Source organism: Neolamprologus brichardi, chromosome 10 (genome assembly GCF_056152115.1).
Source record: "Neolamprologus brichardi isolate AB-2024 chromosome 10, ASM5615211v1, whole genome shotgun sequence".
NCBI classification, from domain to species: domain Eukaryota; kingdom Metazoa; phylum Chordata; class Actinopteri; order Cichliformes; family Cichlidae; genus Neolamprologus; species Neolamprologus brichardi.
Genome location: NC_142113.1, coordinates 12,358,003 through 12,380,158, shown reverse-complemented (window position 1 = coordinate 12,380,158; position 22,156 = coordinate 12,358,003). Strand labels below are relative to the sequence as shown.

The 22,156-nt window shown below is 38.8% G+C and overlaps 1 protein-coding gene across 3 annotated transcripts; it reads right to left on the bottom strand.

The window, feature by feature from the left end:
- Positions 1–561: 561 nt before the first annotated feature.
- LOC102788363 (chromatin remodeler ATRX-like) lies at positions 562–20,999 on the bottom strand. 3 transcript variants are annotated; one of them, XM_006802119.3, is made up of 35 exons: positions 20,722–20,999; positions 19,220–19,323; positions 19,097–19,131; positions 18,495–18,523; positions 18,239–18,363; positions 17,808–17,924; positions 17,277–17,386; positions 16,678–16,745; positions 14,814–16,576; positions 13,476–13,536; positions 9,482–9,636; positions 9,106–9,282; positions 8,929–9,034; positions 8,605–8,695; positions 8,250–8,435; positions 7,944–8,088; positions 7,621–7,730; positions 6,643–6,786; positions 6,344–6,521; positions 6,109–6,246; positions 4,824–4,999; positions 4,625–4,742; positions 4,396–4,526; positions 4,258–4,322; positions 3,715–3,815; positions 3,472–3,631; positions 3,304–3,395; positions 3,100–3,205; positions 2,831–3,008; positions 2,347–2,538; positions 2,088–2,231; positions 1,931–2,002; positions 1,753–1,848; positions 1,134–1,262; positions 562–1,047 (listed from the first exon to the last, which is right to left on the bottom strand). In XM_006802119.3, exons 1-35 carry the CDS (start codon positions 20,739–20,741, stop codon positions 964–966), a joined length of 5,706 nt encoding a protein of 1,901 aa, XP_006802182.1. In that variant the 5' UTR covers positions 20,742–20,999; the 3' UTR covers positions 562–963. The 3 variants fall into 3 exon arrangements, with proteins under 3 accessions (XP_006802182.1, XP_035768593.1, XP_006802183.1); XM_035912700.2 differs by having other exon boundaries at positions 3,472–3,628; XM_006802120.3 differs by having other exon boundaries at positions 4,258–4,319.
- Between the last annotated feature and the right edge of the window lie 1,157 nt (positions 21,000–22,156).

Genomic DNA, 22,156 nt, shown 5'->3' with positions numbered 1-22,156 from the left:
AGCTTCACCTTTTTTACACAAGAATGATTAAAAAGAGATTAGTGTAAGCCATATATTTGTTTTGTTTTTTCTGGCAGGTCAACCCTTTATGTGCCAAACAAGTAGCTTCTTCTGTCTGTTTGATTTGGCAGATTTATTTTTTTAAAACATGGGACGCCCTTCCTGACACAACACCAAAGGGATTTGTGTCTCCTGGGACTGAACAGGGGATCTTTCACTTGTTAGCCAAATGTATAACCACTAGATTTTGGACTATCTACTACTGTCAACAAATCTAGAACAATTTCCCTTGTGGGATCAAAAACATATCCATCTGGTACAGCTTTATATGATTCAAAGTTCAATACTGGGCCTTGGTTCCATCATTTTACGTTCATCTTTTGAAACAAACCCTTTAGCTCTTTTTCAGCTTACATTGTAAACAGAAGATTTGTATGTTTGACCCTAATAGGAACACTTATGTCATACATATTAAATAGTTGGGGAAAAAATCCTCTTGACACAAAACATTCAACGTAGCCTGAAGCCTGGATTAAATGTACAAACACTGACCTCGTTATTTGAAAAGTCATATTTAATGATCAATACGATCAACATGTGACAGGAGATAAGGAAAATATAAAAGGTGCACTATTTACTATATAACTTTAATTTAATATAGAAAAATATTAGAAGAGTTAATCAACAGGTCAAGGATCAAGGCACATACCAGTGTTCACCAGTTAGCTTTTGGTAGCAGCGAAACAGCCAAGCAGGTGAACAACTACATACATGATAATGTTTCCTGTGAAAGGCTGAAAAAGTGCTGAACCAAAGTGACACCACTGGCCTGTTGTTTAAGTTTTAAACAACTTTGGAAGCTCAGTGCAAACTACTCTTGTAAAACATTCAATCTTCTGGAGGAAATAAGTAATAAAACAAAAACTACAAATTTCTCCTCCTACAAAGACGCAATTTTCTTGCTCAAGTCTGTCCAGGCTGCTTCACAGTCATCTGAGTCGCATCATTTCTTCGACTATTCAGTATGCTTTGTATTCTGAATGTGAGCTAAGAAGGGGAATGATAGAAAAAAATGTATATTAGTACAATAGTATGTACACACAGGTGCACTCACAGGTGTACAAATAACTTACCGTTTGTTGCTGTCCAAGAGCGTCTCGATAAAAAGCATATAAATGTTCCTGCCTCTTCAGATCGTATTGTCTCCAGACCTCAGCTTTGCTCTTTACCTCGGCCTCAGGCAACTGGGGGTACTGCTGCCGCTGTAACAGAATATTTTGAACTCAACTTACATAAGTTTGCATTGTGAGTCGTCTGAATTCTGTTATCTGCCACTGCCTTGTGAAAACGCTGGTTTTAAGTTGATCCCGGATTGGCTGATCTTGTTAATGCAAATCCTATTTATTCAGTGACTCAAAGCCACAAGAGAATATGAACAGCCAAGATAAAATTATTGACCAGAGAACATAATCCACCATCAGAAACACTGTGGAGCTGGAGGACAAAGAGAAGTGTTTACTGACATTATTGACACAAAACAGTGCCAAAAACTGACCGACATTCATAAAAGGCCCAGCATGGCACTGAATGAATTCGATTTCTTTAGAAGTACAGCTATGCAAAAGATTTTGCAAAAGATGTTTCAATTTTAAAGTGAATTAAATACTTTTTAAAACTAACATAAATCAACATTTAAAGAACTTTATTTTCCTTAAAAGATGCCCATTGCCACAGGATATGAGGGTCACTCACCATTAGAAACATGTATTCCTCAACAGTGTGAATCCTCATTTTCTGCAGTGCCATGAAGGTCACTGAAACAGTTGTTCTGCTTTTGTTAAGCAGTTCCTGTAGAGACATTTTTACTTAATATATAATATAAAACACAAATGTTACTAAACAGTGAGGCAATAAAATGACATATTTATACCAATAGCTGCTCATTGGTCTTTAAATCCAAATCATCTTGGTGAGAGGTCTCTGGAACACTGGCTGGGTGTGACTGAGTAAAGACAGACAGTTTTACTCATATGCATATGATGTAAAAGGTGGGGATAATCAGTGCTTTACAGTGAGCAGTCCTGTACCTCAGCTTCATACTCATCCCAAGCAGCTTTCCGTTCTGCCTCACTGAGCTCCTCGTCTTGTTTATGGTCCAGCAGGGATTCGTGCTCATGGTAAGTCACTATGTGGTCTTTGCAGTCTTCTAGCAGCTGTGCCAGAACCGTATCCTGAGAAACATACGAGAAGTTATCTAGTGCTGCAAAATCTTAATCATACACCTGCGTGGTGTTTGACTAAGATTAAGACTGTAAGATTGAGACTGAAAATTAAGACTGTCGTTACCATTGGCAACACAGAAGCCGGTCTTTTGCTTTTCTTAGAGTTTGGATCGTTGAGCAGGTCTGGCTTGAATGTGTAAAGTTCAGTCAGCTCATGAAAGGTGAAGTGTCTCTCAATCTGCTGCTGATCTACTACTCGGAAGGACAGCGACTGCTTGGTCACCTGCCGATCGTAGATTTTCTCCTCCATGGTGCCCTGGAGATGACAACAATCACAATAACTAAATAAAAGAGTTGCAGCTGCAAGAATTAGTCAATATGAATTTCAAAGCATTTCAGCTTTTCAGTTTACGTCTGATGTCGTTTTAATTTGAAAAGGACTATTTAGTGACCAATCTTAAACTTTTCATCTGTTGATGTAACATGTGCAGAACATACAACACTGGCACAGTAGAAAAGAAGCACATATGACTTTTAAACAGGCCACAACTGACTTAAGGTCAAGACTTTGTGGAGCTCAATTTTCTAAATATAAAAAGCAAGCTTACCTGGGCCAAGAAGCGGTACACAAACACTTGTTTCAGCTGACCAAAGCGGTACACTCTGTAAATGCTCTGGATGTCATATGAGGGATTCCATGAGGCATCAAAGATGATCACCCTGTTAGCAGCCACCAGGTTGATGCCAAGTGAGCCGGCTTTTGTTGAGATGAGGAACAATCGGCCGCTAGAATAAAGATTATTCAAATTCAATCAAAACCTTCTGTTATATCAGTGTAGTCCATATAAAAGATGTGACAGAGAGAGACATTCTTTACCGGACATTATCAGGATTGTTAAACTTATCTGCCCACTTCTTCCTCAGTGTGGCACTGGTGGAACCATCGAAGCGGTAATAATCAACATCTTTAACCCAGCTGCCCGCTGTTAAAATTTAAACACAAGGAGGAAAAAAAGCATAAAAATATAAACAGGCATTTCCTCTTCCTCATTCTTTTCCTCTCACATTAATAGAATACTACCTTTGAATGCTGATGGGTCTCTGGCACGATGAGAATCCGCAAGAAAATCCTCAATCAGGTCTAATGAGATCAGCGACTGACTGAACACAATCCTACAAACGCATTTATGACATTAGACGCTGGCAGACCACTTGTTTAAATCTGCTTCATATCAGAAAACAAACATACACTTTATCCTCCAGTTCTTCAGCCATTCTCAGGATCTCAAACAAGAGCACCATCTTCCCTGAGTGCTCCAGGATTTTGGCATCTCTTTCAGAGAGAAGATCCTTGTACCAGCGCTCATCGGGACTCGGAGGCTTCAAGCTGATGGGTGCGTTCTCTACTGCTAAAGACATAAAATGGGACAAACTGTAGCACATTTCACAAGCTATATTGTTGGAGTATTAGTGGCATGTGGAGCTTTTATACCTTCCACTGCACGGACAATTTTGACATCATCAATAATTGGTGTGCTGTTGTGAGTGTTATTCCCTTCTTGTCCTTCGTTCTCTTTCATTCCTTCACACCAGCTAAAAATAGAGAAATAAACATAACCATTGTAGCATATGTATGCATGTTCCACATCTCTTCCTGGACGAGTGGACTAACCTTGATGAAACTTTGCATAAACATTGCCTTAGGGTACTTTGACTACCAAAATCTATATGGCGTATACAAATATTCTATACAAACTCCACAATCACATATATTAGTGACACTTCTTTTGATATCGTTCTATACTATTCTATACTCTTGTTTCTGAAACCAGAGTTTATACACTTCCTGTCTACACAACATCCATTTTTCAGTCTAGATTTATGCATCGTGTTTCCTTGGAATGCCAGTTGGTCTACAATCTGTATTTGTTCCACCACTGCTTGACAATACATCTTAAAGGAAAGGTCTTTAGTATTTCCATAACCCACCAGAAGTGCTTTAGGCTTTAATGAATAACAAATGAAGAGGTCTTACCCCTCAGCCTCAGTCATAGGGGTCTCTGCATCCTTGGGCAGATCTCCTGCTTTACCTTTACTCTTCTTTGCAAAAAAAGAAAAACATGTTATTTCAGACTAATGAGTAATCAACATGCAGTTACGGAGATCTTTCTACCTTTTTTAATTTGCTCAGGTAGCTGAGCTGAAGGCACCACGGATGAGTCCAAATTCGGCCGAGGACCTGAAAGTCCTTGAACAGGTTTGCTCCAGGCCTCATCTTTTTGCTGTTATGTAAGGAGCTTACACCTGGGAAAAAGCACAACCATCTACCGGTATGAACTCTTCATGTAAAAAAAAAAGACATCTATTTTAGGTTTATTTTAGTGCACCATACAGATCAGCACCTGTGAAATGGTCAAGGTAGTATCGGTATAGATTATACTGAAGTGGGGAAACCCTGACTGCCAGCACATACTCATACTTCGGAGGCAGAAACTGTCGAAGCTCCGAGTAATCTCTTCTCTAAGGAAAAGACAAACACAGTATTGTGAGCTGGAATATAAATGCAATGACGACAGCATTCAGATTTTCTATTATTTTTACCTGTATGCATCCGCCTAGCACTGAATGCAGTACATGTGCTCGCTTCTTCATGATTCGGACATCTTTCGGGGTGGAGTCAGCGCACTGGCCGTTCTCTATGGGGTTGATGAAGCGGTTTCTGAATTCGCCCAGTGAGCCCAGAAGGTTCTTCTTGATGAAATTGACCATGCAGTGGTCTGGGAACAAAATATGTATTCGCAATAAGATTTCTAAACAAAATAACTAATAGATTAGGCTAAAAGCCTTTAAAAACTGAGCACATTGTGAAAAACAAATCAAAATTCAGAGTTTTTTGGATGCAAATTTGTCACGTCACGTAAATAAACACTAAAAGTGTCACAATTTTGCAGAAGATTTGTCCTTAAAAACACACTATGGAAAAAAGGAGTCAACATCAAGCGATGATGAGCTGATCCTGATGTTTCTAAACACGAAAAGGAAGAAACAGAGATTCTGGGTGTGTTCAGTATTCAAGAGGAGGCAGTAGCAGGGAGAATTTCATGGTTTGGTATGGCGACCGCTTTCAGGATGTCGGCGGAGTGGTCATTTGAGGAGGCAGAGAAATCATTTCAGAAATCATGTCAATATATTCAGTACCGTGGTACGTTTTTGAGCAAGTACACTTTTTGCCAAATGTAGCGGCCTGATTGGTCAGAAAAAAAAGGGAAAAAATCCAGCCTGATCTGAACTTTTGTAGTGCCAACACAATGTTATACTTTGACTTGAATCCACATAACGAAATGAAACAAATAAAATAAGTCAAAGCAGAAAATCAGTAGCTTGGCATCACCAGACAGATCTACAAAGGCAGGAAATTCTGGATGTTCTCATGTCTGTTGTCGATGTTCTGAAGCGAACAGAACTACAACCAGAATTTCAAAGGTGTGATATAGCACTCAGCAACAAAATAAGCCAAACAAACCACACCATTCAGGGATGTTAGCAGTAGGTCACACCTGCTGCATAATGAAAGAAGTGGCTGTGGAAGAGCAAACAGACACTTTGCAGCATAGCAAATTAAGAGCTCTCAAACTAGCTTTGTATCCTGGTCAGAAAAAAAGGTTAAAAGCATCGAAACCAAACTACACAACTGGCTTCTAAACACAAATAAAGGAAACAAAATTTGATGACTACAATTACTGCAAATCCTGTTTAAATGGGGACACTTGAGAGAGTAACTCCACCATCATGCACTTATTTAAACTAATTATAATCCCCATGTTTCTCTGTAATCACTTTAGGACTTCATGGCCACAGTTATGATGACCTAGCGCTGCAGACTTACACTCAACGAGGTTGTTCTGCAGTGGCGTGCCAGTCAGCACCACTCTTCTTTGAGTTTTGATGGCATTCATAGCTTTGGAGATATTAGAGCCATCATTACGCAGGATGTGCCCCTCGTCACAAACCACAAAGTCGGGACCTGAAAGGAAAAACAACATCAGATTCCATGAGCAAAGGCACGACACCTAAAATAGAAAGTCTTTTAATAGTAGCATGCCATAATAAAGTCACTGGACCTGGATCCACAAGTGTGCGATAAAACTCCTCCTTCCACTCGTCGTTGTTGATTTTACAGTCTAATGACAAGATGCGGTACATGTCATACCCCATTATCATCACACCTCCGTCTCTCTGCCACCTCTGCAGAGCTCTGAGTCGACCTAAGGTATGCTTCATTGTAGCCAGTTCTATCACCTGTGACCAATAAGGACATGTTGCTGACACCATATGAGGCAAACCAAAGATTTCTGGCCTTGTTTTTTTATATATATATATATATATAATAATTTTAACACTTTTAAATTCCTTTGGTTACCTTGACTTTATCTTCTCCCATGTTGTTTTGCCATTTCCTGAACTCACTGACCCAGTTGAGGATGGTATTAAGAGGACACACAACCAAAGCAGTTCTAAATTTCAGTTCTGTTGTCAGCAACACTGTGTGGAGGAACGTCACCACCTGTCAAATGAGACAACTATGAATATGACACATCCAGAAGTACTGTCCCCTTCTAATGGACAAGTTAATTTAAAACAGACTGAGATTAAGTGAAAAACTTTCCTGTAGTATGACTGATCACATGTTTCATTTCTGTTTTCCGAAATCAACGACTCTGCATTCACTAGGCTAAAGAAGAGAGGGACCATAAAGCCCACAGTGTGTCAAAAGTACACAATTCATAAGTCAGCATTCGTGACGCTGTAGGGGTGTAAAAGTGAACATAGAATGCATAAGTCACCATAATGCTGAACAAGACATACAGGTTTTAGAGCAACATTTACTAGCATCCACTTGAAATATTTTTCAGGGAAGTTCTTACTTATTTCAGTAAGAAGACATCAAACCACATTTTACATCTATTACAAGATCATGACTGAAAGCAAAAAAGAGTCAGGCTGCTAAACTAGCCCGAAACAGTCCAGGCCTGTCACCCATTGACCCAACAGAACTGCTCAGAAAAATAGGAAACAGCAATTTGCTAAAAGAAAAGAAAAACATCTCACTGTCTCAAGGCATAAAATGAGCAGATATTTTTATATTTTCAATAAAACAAATACTCAATTTCAGCATTTGATATGTTCCGTAAATGAACCTAAATAAATGTTCAAATACATAAATAAAAATGACTCCAATCTACTTTTCCTGACGTTTCACACAGTATCACAACTTTCTGAAAAGACCGGGCTGTATCAAAAATGAAAGCACAGACAGAAAATAATCTTTGGTTCAGGGAGTGTGATTCGTGATTCTGTGCAACTAGCATATGAAGGGTGGACGTGTGTGTGCCTTTACCTGCAGAGTCTTCCCGAGGCCCATGCAGTGTGCCAGTACACAGCCTGATCCAGGAGAGGAGTTGGCCTTCTTCACAGACTCACAACAACTATCCCAAATAAACTGGACGCCTTGGGGAATGACATTGTGATTAGGTTTATGGGGTGTTTTTAAATAAATTTTAAAAAGCTAAACACAATTAGCTCATATTAGACAAGTTTTAGGAGAGACGTGGATTTCAAACACAAAGTCTTAATGAACACAAAATTAAAAATGTATAATTAATCTAACTGCCCTAAGCATCAACATGATTGCAAAGCAAAACACAAAAGACAGAAACTAACCGTCCACCTGGTGAGGCTTCAATATTGTGACCAGGTTCCTGTGCACCTGAACGAGAGGCTTCTTGGTCTCCTCATCCTGATCCAGGATCAGCTTGGTTGTGACGGGACACGCCACTTGAGACAGCTCATCCTCTATGACAATGATCTGCAACACAAACAAATATGTCCTAAAAAGTTTCACTGCCGCTAGCAAAACGTTGCATGTGCTGTGCTCGGTGTCCTTGATCTACAGCTACAAGGCATCTTATCAGCATTTCCTGCTCTAAACACTGATTTCTATTGCTATGGTTAAGTTTACTGCACTACCTCTCTCCTGTCTTCCATCTGTTGATCCCTATTTGCCAAACGTTTGCATCTCTCCTCCTCCTCTCTCAGGGCTTCCTGAGTCTCAGCACGAAGGTTTTCATCTTCAATAATTCTGCGAATCCTTTTGCGTCCTTTCGGGGTGACTTTATTTTCGCGGGCCTCCTCAGGTGCATCCTCTTGATCGGTCTGTCCAGAGAACAATCCAACAGTCAGTATGTCAATCAGGCACGAGAGTTGTCTGTTTTTTTTTTTTTTTAGACAAGGTTTATGGTATCACACATAAACAGGCCGAGATAAGAAGAATAACACATAAATTCATAAAGAGATAAAAGAGAAGAAGAGGATAATTCGATACCTTTTCACTGCTGGAGTCTGACAACAAAATGTAAGCCACTTGCGTTTTCTTTTCGTAACCATGAAGCTCATCATTCACCTTTGTGTTTGCTCTGGAGTTAAAAATAAGAAAGTGTTTTCAAAAAAGGGAGAAAAAAAAGAAATTGGCATTCTGTGCCGATCAGGTTATCCAGTAAATCTAAAACTACTAAGCTGCTTGTTCAAATCTAACCTTTGCGTTCTTCTCTATATTATTTTCAGGTCTTTACAATTTGTGCATGGGCACGGTATAAATTTAACTGAATTGAACGCTGATTCTTATCAGTGGAAGTTGAAATAAACATACTTTTTGAGCCTGTCTTCACCAGCCTCGTCACCCGACTCGCTCAGCTCCTCGCTCAGCCCAGCATCTTCATCCAGCTCATCGCCGTCGGCCTCACTTTCACTGTCGGCTTCACAGAAATCAAAGTCAGACGAGATACTCATCTCCTGTTCCATCTGATCACTGTCAAGTTATTCTTACAGCTCTGATTTTCTTTCCTGGCTCCTCTTTTGCGCTCCCGTTTTCCCTCTTTGCTCTTTGGTGCATCCTTGTTACTTGATGTTCCCTCATCTAAGATAAGTTTGTGACGGAGGAGGTGGTGCCTGGAGATGGGCCCATCAGAGTAGCAGTCAGATGAATCTTCGGTAAAGTCTTCCCCTGTATCAGAGACATATTCTATCATTATTATTTATGCTCTTTAACCACCCCAAGTGATATAACAGCCCTCTGCCACTGGGATAGCTTCGCAATTTTGTATTAATCTCATAACTGAGATACTGGTTAAATAAAATCTGGAAAATCTATTCATAAGGAAATGCACAAGATTAAAACTTGTAATACTAAGAAAAAAACTTACCATCTTCATCTGTTCCACTACCGTCATTGCCTCGTTTGATCTCCTTGTCACTCAGTGAACCAGATTCATCCTCCTGTGTTTCTTCATCTGAAGAGATTTCATCACCCGAGGAGTAGTTGGATTGAATTTGTGCCAATAGCAATTTCTTAGCGATTCTTTCAAAAGTAGAAGAGAAGGAAAAGGCACCTGAAGTTCATTTCATGATCAGTTTCATTGTCTTCAGCTGGATATTGTTACACATTACAACAAAATATGGTAATATTTGGGCTATATTACACAGAAATGATCATTTAAGTGCTCAGCTGCCAATATTCCAAAAGTGATCTTTAAGTGATGAGCCCAGTTTGAAGCTCTTGTAGTTGCTTCACAGACCAACTAAAGAGAACTGCCACAACACTGAAAGACATATTCAAAACATTAGTATAGAAAGCAAAAGAAAAATGAGACGGAGGCATTTTTAAGAGTAAGAATTTATTACGACAAACAAGGATTTTTCACACATAAAAACAATAGTCTCAAACTCTCAATAGTTTGTTCGCCCTTGGGAAATCGCGAGTAACACTTTTCTTTCTTTTTCCCTCTTTTTTTTTTCTTGCTCGAGTCTGACAGACATATGTTTGCAAAAATGACATTATGTTCATGTATTCCACTCATCCTTTAAACTGTGACAGCTCTGATTTGAAGACCTACAATCTTTCGAGGCGACCAAAAGGCAATATAATCACGATTCTCCCAATTTTCTTGAAAAGGGGGACAAATTACACGTGGGACACAAAAACAGAAAATTACTGTACATAAAGATTTACTTAGAATGAAACATTAACTTTTTTTCCTACCCCAGGGGATATCACATTTCAAAAATGGCTGAAGTATATTCAAACTGCAGTAAAATTCACGTAAAAAAAAAAAAAACATGTAAAAAGTTCATTGTTTTAATACCATGTGGTGTTTTGAAGAATATATACAATAAATAACCCTTTTAAACTCCATTTACGTGGACCCAACACTGCATGAGTCGTATCTGGCTCGGGTTTGTCTACTGCATCCTACTTCAGCCATTTCTCCCACAGGGTTGACCCTGTTTTCAAGTAGGCTATAATCCAGGTCAGTGGACATCGGATAACTGCCACTTTCACTGACACCAAATCCAACGTCCGGTGAGAACTTATTGTTAAAGTACACACAGTACAGAAATGTTCGACGACAGCAGCAGGAACAGATGAGAGTCTTGAATCTCATTTGATATGTTTCAAGTTAGAAGAAAGACGCAGCAGAAAGCGCAAAGACACTGAAATGAAAATGAACACAGCCACATGCTACGTTTTAGCCCAGTAACTACAAACAATGTAAACTTTACATTTCTGCTGACCATTTTCCCCATGATAAAGTTGCACTACAACTACACACAGACGTCATGTGATGCTATTCATGTTGATAGGAGGCTACAATATCCCAGATTTAAGTGACTGTCGCCTAACAGCACTGCATTCACTGCTGTGCTGTCAGAAAATCCGCCCTGAAAAAAACATGAGAAAACAAACAAGTCACATCAATAAAGACATAGTGTAAACTTGGTTGCTTGTTTTTTGCACTCTAACAACTGTTTCACAGCCCACTCTCATTTCAGATAAGGTAGAAATGATCACCAATTATAATCACTGTTCCGAAATAAATGTTTTCATCTGCTTTACATGAGTAAAAGCACAAGCTGGGTCTCCTGTTAAGCAGGATTTAACTGGCTGCAAGTTTCAGTCATTACGTTTAATGGTCAGCAGTAATGTATAGTCTGTGTATAGAAAGTGGGCCAAAACACTAGAAAAAGCATAGGTGTGTCTTTAAAGAACACTGCATAGCATGTACATCACTTTGGAGAAAAGTAGGCCAAATGAAGAAATTTAGATGCGAGGTGTTAAATTAGAGGGGAAAAAAGGAGATTAGGATTCATCTCTGATTGCACTTTACGATAAATCTTAGCTACTTCAATGGTATGGCACAAATGCTGTGCTATTACTCTGGGCTTAGCCTCCAAGAGCAGTAATTAAATTTCACTCACTTCGATTGGAAAGAGTTGGTATCAGAAAGCTCGACAGAAAGATATTAACAGAGGTAAAGAGGTGGAAAATGAGTGTGAGACGTAAGATAATCTCAGTCAGAAAACCAAAATAATACTGAAAGTATTCAACTTCTTCAAACTCAGCTTCTACTCCCTACCAATATGTAATAGTTTTCAGAGCTCAAGTGAACTGACTGGATTTCTAACTTTTATTTGAGACTCCTGACAAACTGAAGCAAGTAATACCTGCATGTCCACACGCTTTGACTTAGGTCATTGGAATGAGCAAAAGTGCATAAGCTGTGACTGTGGGTGTCAGCGGTGCAGCAGGATTTCAACTTGTTTCCAGAGATGAAGTAAAAACTTGCTCAAAGACAATTGTTGGGAGTCTCCTAACTTTCAAAGAAGGCTGACTACATACCAGATTACAGAGGTATTTTATCAAATTAGATTGTACTATATTATTCATGGTGATGGCTGAGTGTAAACACCAGAGCCTTGAAGGTGCATCAAACAAACACTTAACTATCAAACATGTTAATGAAAAAAATAGCACATTACTTCTACTGCAGCTGGTGGTTAACTTACCACAACTTGCATAAAACCCAATTGCTGGTTTGGAAGGGTGGGTGCATATCCTCAGCTCATGATACTGTTTTGAGGTGAGGGCTGTGGGAGACTTTGAGAACTGTTTTGAGAGCTGCTAAACTAACAAAAGTTTGCATTTTTTGTTTGTTGGACTGTGAGAGGAGCCATGTAACAAATCGTGAGACTTACAGACACTCACAATACCATAAAGGTAATTACACTTTGGCACTTCTTTCAAAGTGCAGCAATAAAGTAAACACTTTTATAATGCAACAACTGTTGTGGTGTCAAAAACCCATTTGTGTGTGACGTTCGGGTCCTGTGCTGTAGAAAAATTACAAAAAGGGACTGCACGCATCAAACTTTTGGGCCTATATATATATATATATATATATATATATATATATATATATATATATATATATATATATATTATTCAAAAGCTGAATAAATTAAATCTAAACACATGTACAGAGCCAGGTACATTGTCTCAGATCAGTTTATTCAAAAACCAATCTTTTTACCATCTAGCAATCTAGCCCACAATTGAATGCTCACACCACAACTGTGACCATTAAAGCTAGGAGCAGGTATTCAAAAAAAAAAAAAAAAAAAAAAAAAAAGGTGAAGCATAAAATTTTTAAACATGTTTTGCAACTCTGCAAGCATCGCTCCCCATTTGTAATATAAAACAGAAAAAGGTTTTGATTAAATTATATTGTTTTTAAAGTCATAATATGTGCAGATAATGTTGCTGGCAGGTTTCAAACTTTATCCTTCACCTGGAAAATAACAACACTCCATTTACTTCAGTTAACAGTGCCACTCCATGTTGTTTTTGTGTAGTTTGTAAAAACACAGAATGAACAGTACATCGAAGCTCACTTTAAATGTATACTCACAATGAAACCACACCTGTACTTGTGGTGCTCAGGTTAAGCTGTACGCCAAAACAAGCTTCACTGTTCAAATGTATACTTTGACCTCCTTCATTCAAGTGGGTCTCTTAACATCAGCCAAGTGTCCCAGGAAGAATACGCAGGTATGATATGATATAAGAAATAATACTAAAATGTTCTTGCATTTCTAAATGTAAAAAATAAAACAAAGACGAGCAGATTACGTTGCTTATCAATAACAAAAACCACGTCATGATTTTATCTCTAGAATGTGTATTTGATTGCTGGGGCCCTACTGCAGCTACGTTTGGGTCGTGTTTGAATTGGCTGTAACTGAGTCCTAATGACATGGGTGTTGCTAGACTCTGCGCAGACGTCAGGATTTGAAGTTGCAGCTTTTCTTCTACACCTAACTTGCTTTACAAACTCTACATCCGGGCTTTTTGAACCGTACCTATTTTCTGGATCATCGTCATCTTCTGCTGCCCATGAGGGCCCAGACTGCTCCTCATCTCCTATAAGAACAAACATCAGAAACATGAATTTCAAAATGAAATTAAGCTGCTACGTTTTGAAAACATATATATTGCCAGAAAAAGTGTTTAATGAATGCTGGATTGTGTGGACATTGAAAGAAAATATTCATATTTATTTCTGTCACAGTTCTTACTTCATGATTCATGACGAACCACTAATGACACAAAGTACTGTTAAAACTTCTTGAGCCATCACTTATTGTGTGGATGCTTTAAGGCATCCACACTATTGAGTTCCTATTTCTCTTTATTCTTTATTATTATTCTAGTTTCTTTATATTTTGCTATGAAAATGGAAAATAGGTTAAACAATTTACTGAAACATGTAAACATACATGGTGACACAATATAAAAGCAAAACAAATGACCACTTTTATTCTTCAACACCATCTTCAGGAATAGTTCTGCAGGCTTCTTAAAGGACATTCAAACAAATCTTTGGATGCTGGCTGCCTTTTGTTCTTTTCTCTATCAATATAATCTCACACTGCTTCAACAATTTTGAAATCCTCTCTCTGGGGCGGCCAATCAATGACTGACAGTGTTCCACTGTGTGTTTTTCTATCCAGATATGCTTTTATTGCATTGGCAGCACCACTGTCTAAAATGCAGTTTCACACCATTAAGAGCTTCCACCATGTTTTTTAAAGGGCCATTTCTCAAAGTTTCCCTTCCTTCTTGACAGTCACTGGTGCTTTTTCAGGTCTTTACTAGATTTTTTTTCATGCTTCCTAATCTCTTGACCCAGATACTGTTCATCTGCTGTAGATAGTTTATTTTAGGCCTGCCACTTCTTGTTCTGTCCTTACACTTGCCCTGTTTCCTCAAATTTTCTACTGATGCTGGATGCCATGTTGAGATACATTGTTCTTACTCAATAGCTCTTTGGGCATCACTTTGTTGGTGCGAAAATACTATTTTATGCCTGCCGAACTGTGTTAACTTTGGCATTTTTTTGTGCAAAAGAAATGGGAACAAGCTGCTACTAACAAAGTGCCTAAAGATACAATTTAAAATTGGTTCTTTGCTAAGTTCTCTGTTATGTGACTGGTTAGTTGACTTTTTTAAGCTTAAATGATTCATAGATCAGTGGTAAATAGCTCTGGTCAGGTACAAGGACTGGGATAAAAGGCAGCCAATGACCTTCAACAAGCCTGAAGAATTATTGCAGTCTTACTTGTTGGAAGTAAAATATGAAGAATTAGGGGGTGGCTCAAGACTTTTGCACAATGGATCTAGACACCTGTAAAACTCACCTGACGATTGGTGGAATGCAGCTGCTCCTAATAAGGCCACATCTTCTGTGATTGGCTTCATCTTCTGATCACTTCCATCGCTCCCAGAGTCATCGTCATGTTCTTCTTCACTTGATGAGGTCGATGAATCCATTGCTTCCTGACGAGATTTAGTCTTAGCGTCCTCACCTTGTATCCTACTCCGCTTTCTAGCCACACCCTCCTCTCCTCTCTTGACAAGATGAGGCTTCCCTATTGACCTCAGCGTATTTAAGTGTTTTATTTTCTTTTGCGAGTCTTGCTCGTCGCTAGAGGAGTCCGTCCCACTTTCACGGCAAGCTTTGACTCTTCTGTTAGTTGAGTCGGCCTCAGGGGTGCGATCCAGTATCTTGCGTTTCCGCCTAATATTCTCTGGTGAGATTGGAGTGTTCTTATTAAGCCAGAAGAGACATTTTTTCGCCACTTTATTTGGCGACGCTTTACCACCATCTTCATCACTCTGGGGTTCATCAGAACTTTGTGTCATCGCTGCTCGCTCAAGCAGAGCAGCAGGGACTTCATCTGAATCAGAGTCGTCTCTTGTCCTGCTCAGACTCTGCTCTTCAGTTTTTTTAGCAGGCACTGTGTTGGGGGCCTCTTCAGTGTCAGAGTCGCTGTCACTGTCTCCTACTGAGAGAGATGTTTTGGTTTTCACATCACTTGGTCGGCGCAAAGGGGTTGTCTTCACCCGAGGAGAACGTCTATTGCCCTGTTCTTCTTCTAGATACAGAGATGCACTGGAGTTGTCATTGCTCATCTTGCTACCACTTGTTTCTTCATCTTCTGATACATGTTTTTCCTTTGACTTCTTATCTTTCTTTCCCTCCTCGGTTTTGGGGGGCGCAGATGACGGCTCCTGCTCCATAGCTACAGGTGTAAGTTGTACTACTAGTTTTTTAGTCATGTCAACGCCGCTTTCAGTAGATTTCAGGCCAATCTTTTGTGCTCTCTGTCTGACTTTATGTGAACCTGAAACCATCTCCTTGCCCGGACAGTCTTGTAGATTCCCATCTGCAAAGCCCTTGGAGTCAGAGTCGTTATCTTCTAAATGTTCAGCTGCCAATTTCTGCAAGTCACTCAAGCACCTGTCATCAGGCATGTCTATCTCCATTTCTGCTTCTGTTACAAGTCCATCAAAGTGGTCACTAAGCAGTTTTTCCCAATTGCTCGATACATCCAAATCACTGAATTCTTCCTTAAGGCTATCCTCCAGTGCTGCTAGGGATTTTCTCAAGCCTTTAACTACTTCCAAAAATGACTCCAGGTACCTAGTGCGAACACCAGGTGTTGGTTTATTTTGAGTCACACTATGAATGAAATTGACAAATGTTTGGTTTAAGGTATTTGTTGAGTCCACTAAATGTTTGGCCTTTTTGGTAATGTCCTTGGAAACCTGCAGCATGCTGTAGTTGAACATCACATTTCCATCCATACCAGTGTGATCCCATTTATCCAGAGAAATGTTTTGAGGTGAGTGTGGTAAAATGTTGAAAATCTCAGACTTCCCCGGATCGACTCGATTCCTCTTGCGCTGCTGTTGCCACAAACGTTCCATGTTCTCAAGGACACTGTCACAAGCCATGACCAGGTCAAAAAGAGGTTCTGGGCTACACACATAGCAGTACCATTTGCTCTCCAAGATGCCCGACAGTTCCTTCCTTCCCAAATTTCTTAAAATGCACTTCTTACAGAAAGCATTGCTACAGAAATCGCAGCAGATCAAGTTGCCTCCTTCAGCACACCACCTGCACGAGGGGAAAAGAGAGATGATAAATGTGGCTGACAAAAGTGAGTTAATGGAAATGTTAATATTTCAGTTAAATGACTGAATGCTACTAAATCGTGCCTGCACTGCTCATCCATCCCGTCACAATCCTTGCTGATGTCATCACTTGAGTAATAGTTGTAGCAAGACTGGCAAAACAAAACATTTAATTAGAAACAGCTCTGAGCAATGTATTATAAACACTAACAAGGTGAAAAATATAATTCTGTTGATGATATCAATATACTTTAGGTCAGGTTTTTTTAATGCATCTTTTTTTTTTTTCATTTTTGCTATTGTGTTCAATCAGGCATCAAACCCAGTGCTGACAAATCAGTCTGGCTCAATATGCTGCATGACAGTAGTTTTATTTTTGTTTTACTGGTATTCATGACAAGAAGCCACCCACACAAGGCCAACAGAATAAACACACATCACCAAGACAAATTATGAGCTCCACCACAAATAAGGACCAAGGTTTAAAAGAATTAAAAACACCTGATATGCCGGATGATGTTCATGATTAACAATCAAAAAACCCAAAGAATATAAATGTAGTATTTAACAGCACAAAGTTATGTATTCTTTTCTGTGCTTTGGACTTACTGACTATATTGTTCTGATAACGTTCAAAAAGTGGGTGAAATAAAAAATTCTAGTATATCATTAAGCAGACTCACCTTGCATATAAGGACTTTCAGAACTGGATGGCGATACAAGGAATCCCTCCGGAAGTGGTTAACTTGTCGGCCACACGCAGTGCAACTCACAATTCCAATGTGTTCAACTCCTGGGAAACAAAAGCTCCATTATTAGCAATTACATGGTTATAAAGAATGGGTTGCAGGACAGCTTCTCTTGTTGCATCTTTACGTACACCCAGTACATTTTCCTGATAAAATCTAAAAGAGCGAGATCCCTTACCCAGATATAAAACCTTGTGATAGGTAATGGAGATTAAAAGTGAGGCACTGCAATCTCCAAAGTGGAGTGTCAGAGGGCTCTCTTCCAAAATAATGACTATTTAGATACTAAGTGAAGTGATATTTTTTTTCATATTACTTTAAATACTTGAGCATTTGTGCCTAAACCATTAATAGAACTAATAGAATAAACCTTCTCTTTTTGATGTGTTGCAGATTTGATTCTTTATAGTGAAATTCCTGCCTGAGCATTAGCTAGTGAGCAATTTCATAGGAGTAGTAACTGACCTCCACGTCTTCTTGAAAACTCTTTCCGCATTACGCTTGATTTCCGGCTGCGAAACTCCGGGCCCCTGAAATCATCTCTGCCATTGTCGACTGCTTCAGGCCTGACCAGCACAGTGCCTGTGCAAACAAAAAGTAATCATACAGTTCCATCATTATTAAATATGAAATTAGAAAGCCAAAGCCAGTTACAGACTTGAAGATCCTGCATACCCTATAGGCACTTCGGCACATTTACAATGACTTAATTTTGTTAATTTCATCATAAAGTAAAAAAAAACAACAACACGTAGGTATAAACGTGAAGTCTATCAACAATACACTCTGAATGAAACACTAGCCCACTTTCTAGGAAAATGTTATGATGGTGTATAAATAATTATGTTTAGTGTCAAAGTAGCAGTGTGTGTGCAGTCAACAACCTTACGACCTACCTTTAGGCAATCTAGTGATATCAAGGTGACCATTTGCATTAACTGGTCCAAGAACCAAGTCCTCACTTGCATTTGAGTCCCCGGATTCATCCAATCCAGAGTGCTTCATGACAACTGAGGGTTTTCTGTAACATCAGTTAAAGAGAAATTAGCTATATTTAACAAAGTTTAAAAACTTACATGGACAGCAAAAAGGGAGATGATGCACACCACAAATTTTGTGGTTGAAATACTTTTAAACAAACAATAAACTCACCGCCTCGAATACTTGCCATCAGCACCAGCCTGCAAAACGACACGGTTTGTTTATTTAGGCTGATGGTCATCATCGTTAAAACATTTTTCTGAGTCTGTGAGTCATTTGAATAGAGCATAAGGACATGACATAATTTTCATAATACTGAGCAAATATGTTTTACAGATACCTCCAACCTCCATACAGTTAAACTACTGCTCAGATGACAGAAATAACTGAGTATTTGAGAGAAATTGTGACACAAATTGTTAAGACTATCGCTATTCCTAATAAAACAGCAACAAAAACATGTAAGTGGATGAACCGGCTTTATGATTCTTTGATACAGACAATGTGTGTGAGGTGTACAAGAACAGAGTTTAATCTACTTGACATTTTATACGCTTTAGTTATCCACTTGACAAATATTTGTTATTTGTCTCTCTAGATTAGGTTGTAGATCGAGTCTGTGTTAATACATTTTGGAGAAGGGCTGTTGTTTTTACTACATCCAGATAAAACCGTTAATGGCACCATTAGTGCCACCAGTGTTACGCAACATGACGAAACACTACAAACACACATACTACACTGACATGTGTTTATTATGCATGTTCACTTACCTCTGTCAAAGTAGAACAGCACCTGTTTGTCAAACCTGTGAACAAAAGATCAGTAAAAAATAAATTGGTAATGCATGCAAACGTGTTTCCATTAGTCATGGTTAGAGTGATTAAAAGATGTACCATCAGCATCCTCAACTTTTGCTGTGCCACTGCTGTCCTCAGTGGAATTAGCCAAGTATTCATGAAGTTTGTTGACCAATACATTTAGCTTGCTGGTAGAGTTGCTGGACAGGAGGGGGAAAAAGCAGGGCAGTGTTTATTTGATTAAACAAAACAATTCAGATTATACAGTGCTGTGGAAAAGTATTTGTCTGCTTTCTTAGCTTAGACAAAGATAACCAGAGTAAATACTAAATGTAGTTATTTAAATGATTATTTCATTTATTGAGGGGAAAAAAAGCTATCCGAACCTACATGAAAAATAACCTGCCCTTTAAACCTAGTAACTGCCTTTGCCAATGTTGGCATCAAGAACTGAAATAAAGCATTTGTGATAACTGGTAAATAGTTTTCCACATCGCTTTGGAGGAAATTTGGCTCAGGTTTCCTTGCAGAGTTGCTATAATTCTGTGACATTGGCGGGTTTTTGAGCATGAATGACCGGTTTAAGGTGATGCCTGTCTCAATCAAATTAACTAGGCCACTCCAAAACCTTCCTTTTGGTCTTCTTGAAGCATTCACTGGAGGATGTCGCAAAACATTAGAAGTGGCTTTGTAACAACTTTTTCCACACGGAGCCAGGTAGCTTTGTTCGCTTAATAACTGAAATCATTTAAAAACTGCATTTTGTATTATCGGATTATCCCCACAAATATTAGAATTTGTGGGGATAATCTGGCTAAACTGTATAGAGGTACTTTCTTCCGTTTTAGATAATCATAACCTATGTTGTGTCCAAAACTTGTTCGTTTATACCAGCTTTACATACAGTATCTTAATTGTTGCTTGCTTGGGTATTGGTGAGAAAGTCTTAGATGTATTTAATTTAGCAACTTGGTGTGACTTTTTCTTTTTTTTTTTTTACAATTATTTAAAGTTTAAACTAAAAAGTTTACACTCACCTGATCAACATTAGAATTAGAAATAACTCACTTTCCTGATCGATGTAAATATCTTTCACATGAGCCAAAGGCCCAACCTAAAATCTACAAGTAGAGGTAACTAGGTTAACATGGTATGAAGACTACTTTCTGATGCCCCCTTATTTACAAGTGGTCAGCACAGCTTGTTTGGATTGGACAGACTTTTAAGCAACCACAAAGAGATCAGATTCTGCTCCCGGGAGTGTACTGTAAATCACTGCACTCCTTTGAGTTCAAATTATGAGCCAGCTTATGTATGTTACGTTCAGCTCCTCCAAAGTTAGCTAAGAAAAGGCTTCTAGTACTGTTTACAAAAAGCCACGTTTTTCGATTTATATAGCCTAATGTGCTGTCCTACCTCCATTACTATTATGTTACTACTAAACTAAACTAAACTTGAACTGGCCCGAGTATTATTACCTATACGGTCATTCTGGTTTAAATAACAGTTAGCTAACTCTGTTAGCAAGTGGCTAAGCTAGCTCGCCGTTATATTTGCTAGCAACACTAAACAAGCGCACTGTAAACCGCCGGTTTTACCTCAGCGTCACTGCAGACATGTTGCGAAGCAGCTGAACAACCGAAGTCGCTCAAGTTTTTACACTTTCATAGCACAAAATAATGTGGGAAAAATGTGGCGCTCAATCTATGGTCCCCATCACATCCCACACATCCGCTATTGACAAAAAATTGACATCAACTGAACCGCAATCCATAGCCCGTCAACGGATCTATTTCGCCTCTTTTTTCCTCTTTTTTAATGCGTACGAGTGAGCTGTCGCTCATTATCGCCATCTGTTGCCATGGCGTGTGCATGCTCAGTTGTATTGTTTTCTACGGTTATTGGTTGGCATGGCTTCTCCCTTTGGGATCAGGTTCCAGTCCCCCTTCCCTCCAAAACCACCTCAGAGAACCTGAATTGGATGAGCATAAGAAAATGGATGAATGGATGGAAGGATTTAGGTGAATTTGAGTGAGTAATGCTCATTTTCAGCCATTTTTAAATTACTCTCCAGCTTATGTTTTTCAGTTTTCTAACAAAAAGTTATTAAATCTTCCCATAGGGAGTAGTCTGTTTGTCTATCTGTCTGTCTGCCAGTGGCTGACAGACAGACAGCCACACACACACGCACACACACACGCACACACACACACACACACACACACACAAAATGCCAAAGAATGTATTTTAGCTTTAAGTTAGAACAATTGTATGTTTTAATTTTACTTTCCTGAAAATAGTTCAATAGTTCCCGCAATTTCTGTTAGTCATTTGTTGGACAACTCTATAATAGACATCAAAGCCAGATCATATATATGATAATATGTTTTAAGGGACAACAACAGCGCTAGCCCTGAAGGTCATTTTTCTGTACTCCAAACTTTATGAAAGGAGTAACTTAATTTATGACTTTGCTGAAAGTTGCTGAAAGCATGCCTTATATTTTTTTAACGCAGCTGTAAATGTCTTTTAAAAAACATGATGGGATTCCAGAGCTGTAAACTTTGTGTGAACCTTCTGGTTTTTATGTACTTGTTTGCTTCAACAACATGTCTTTCTTGTTATTTAACACATAAGTTGCATAACATTTACATGTTATCTTCCCTGTTAGTATTCTGAGTAGTCTATGTAGTCTGTAAAATACCAGTAAAATCCCTAGTGCCCACACAGTCCCATTTTATAACACTGTCTGTCCCACATACTTTTCAAGTTACAGATCACCTCTGCTTCTGATCCACTCACATCATTCCCTTCCACCTGAAGACAATAGGTAAAATAAAGCGTGGAAGATATTTAAATTTCATATTGTTATTTTTCTGAAAAAAAAACAGGCATTGTTAAATCTGTTAACAGGGGTCCAAGGTCCAAGGGGAAAACAGTTAAATGTGCAGCACAACTGAAGGTTTTCACCTGTCATATAATGTTGTTTTGTATTCATTGTGAAAACCTCACCTTAAAGAGCAACAATTACTT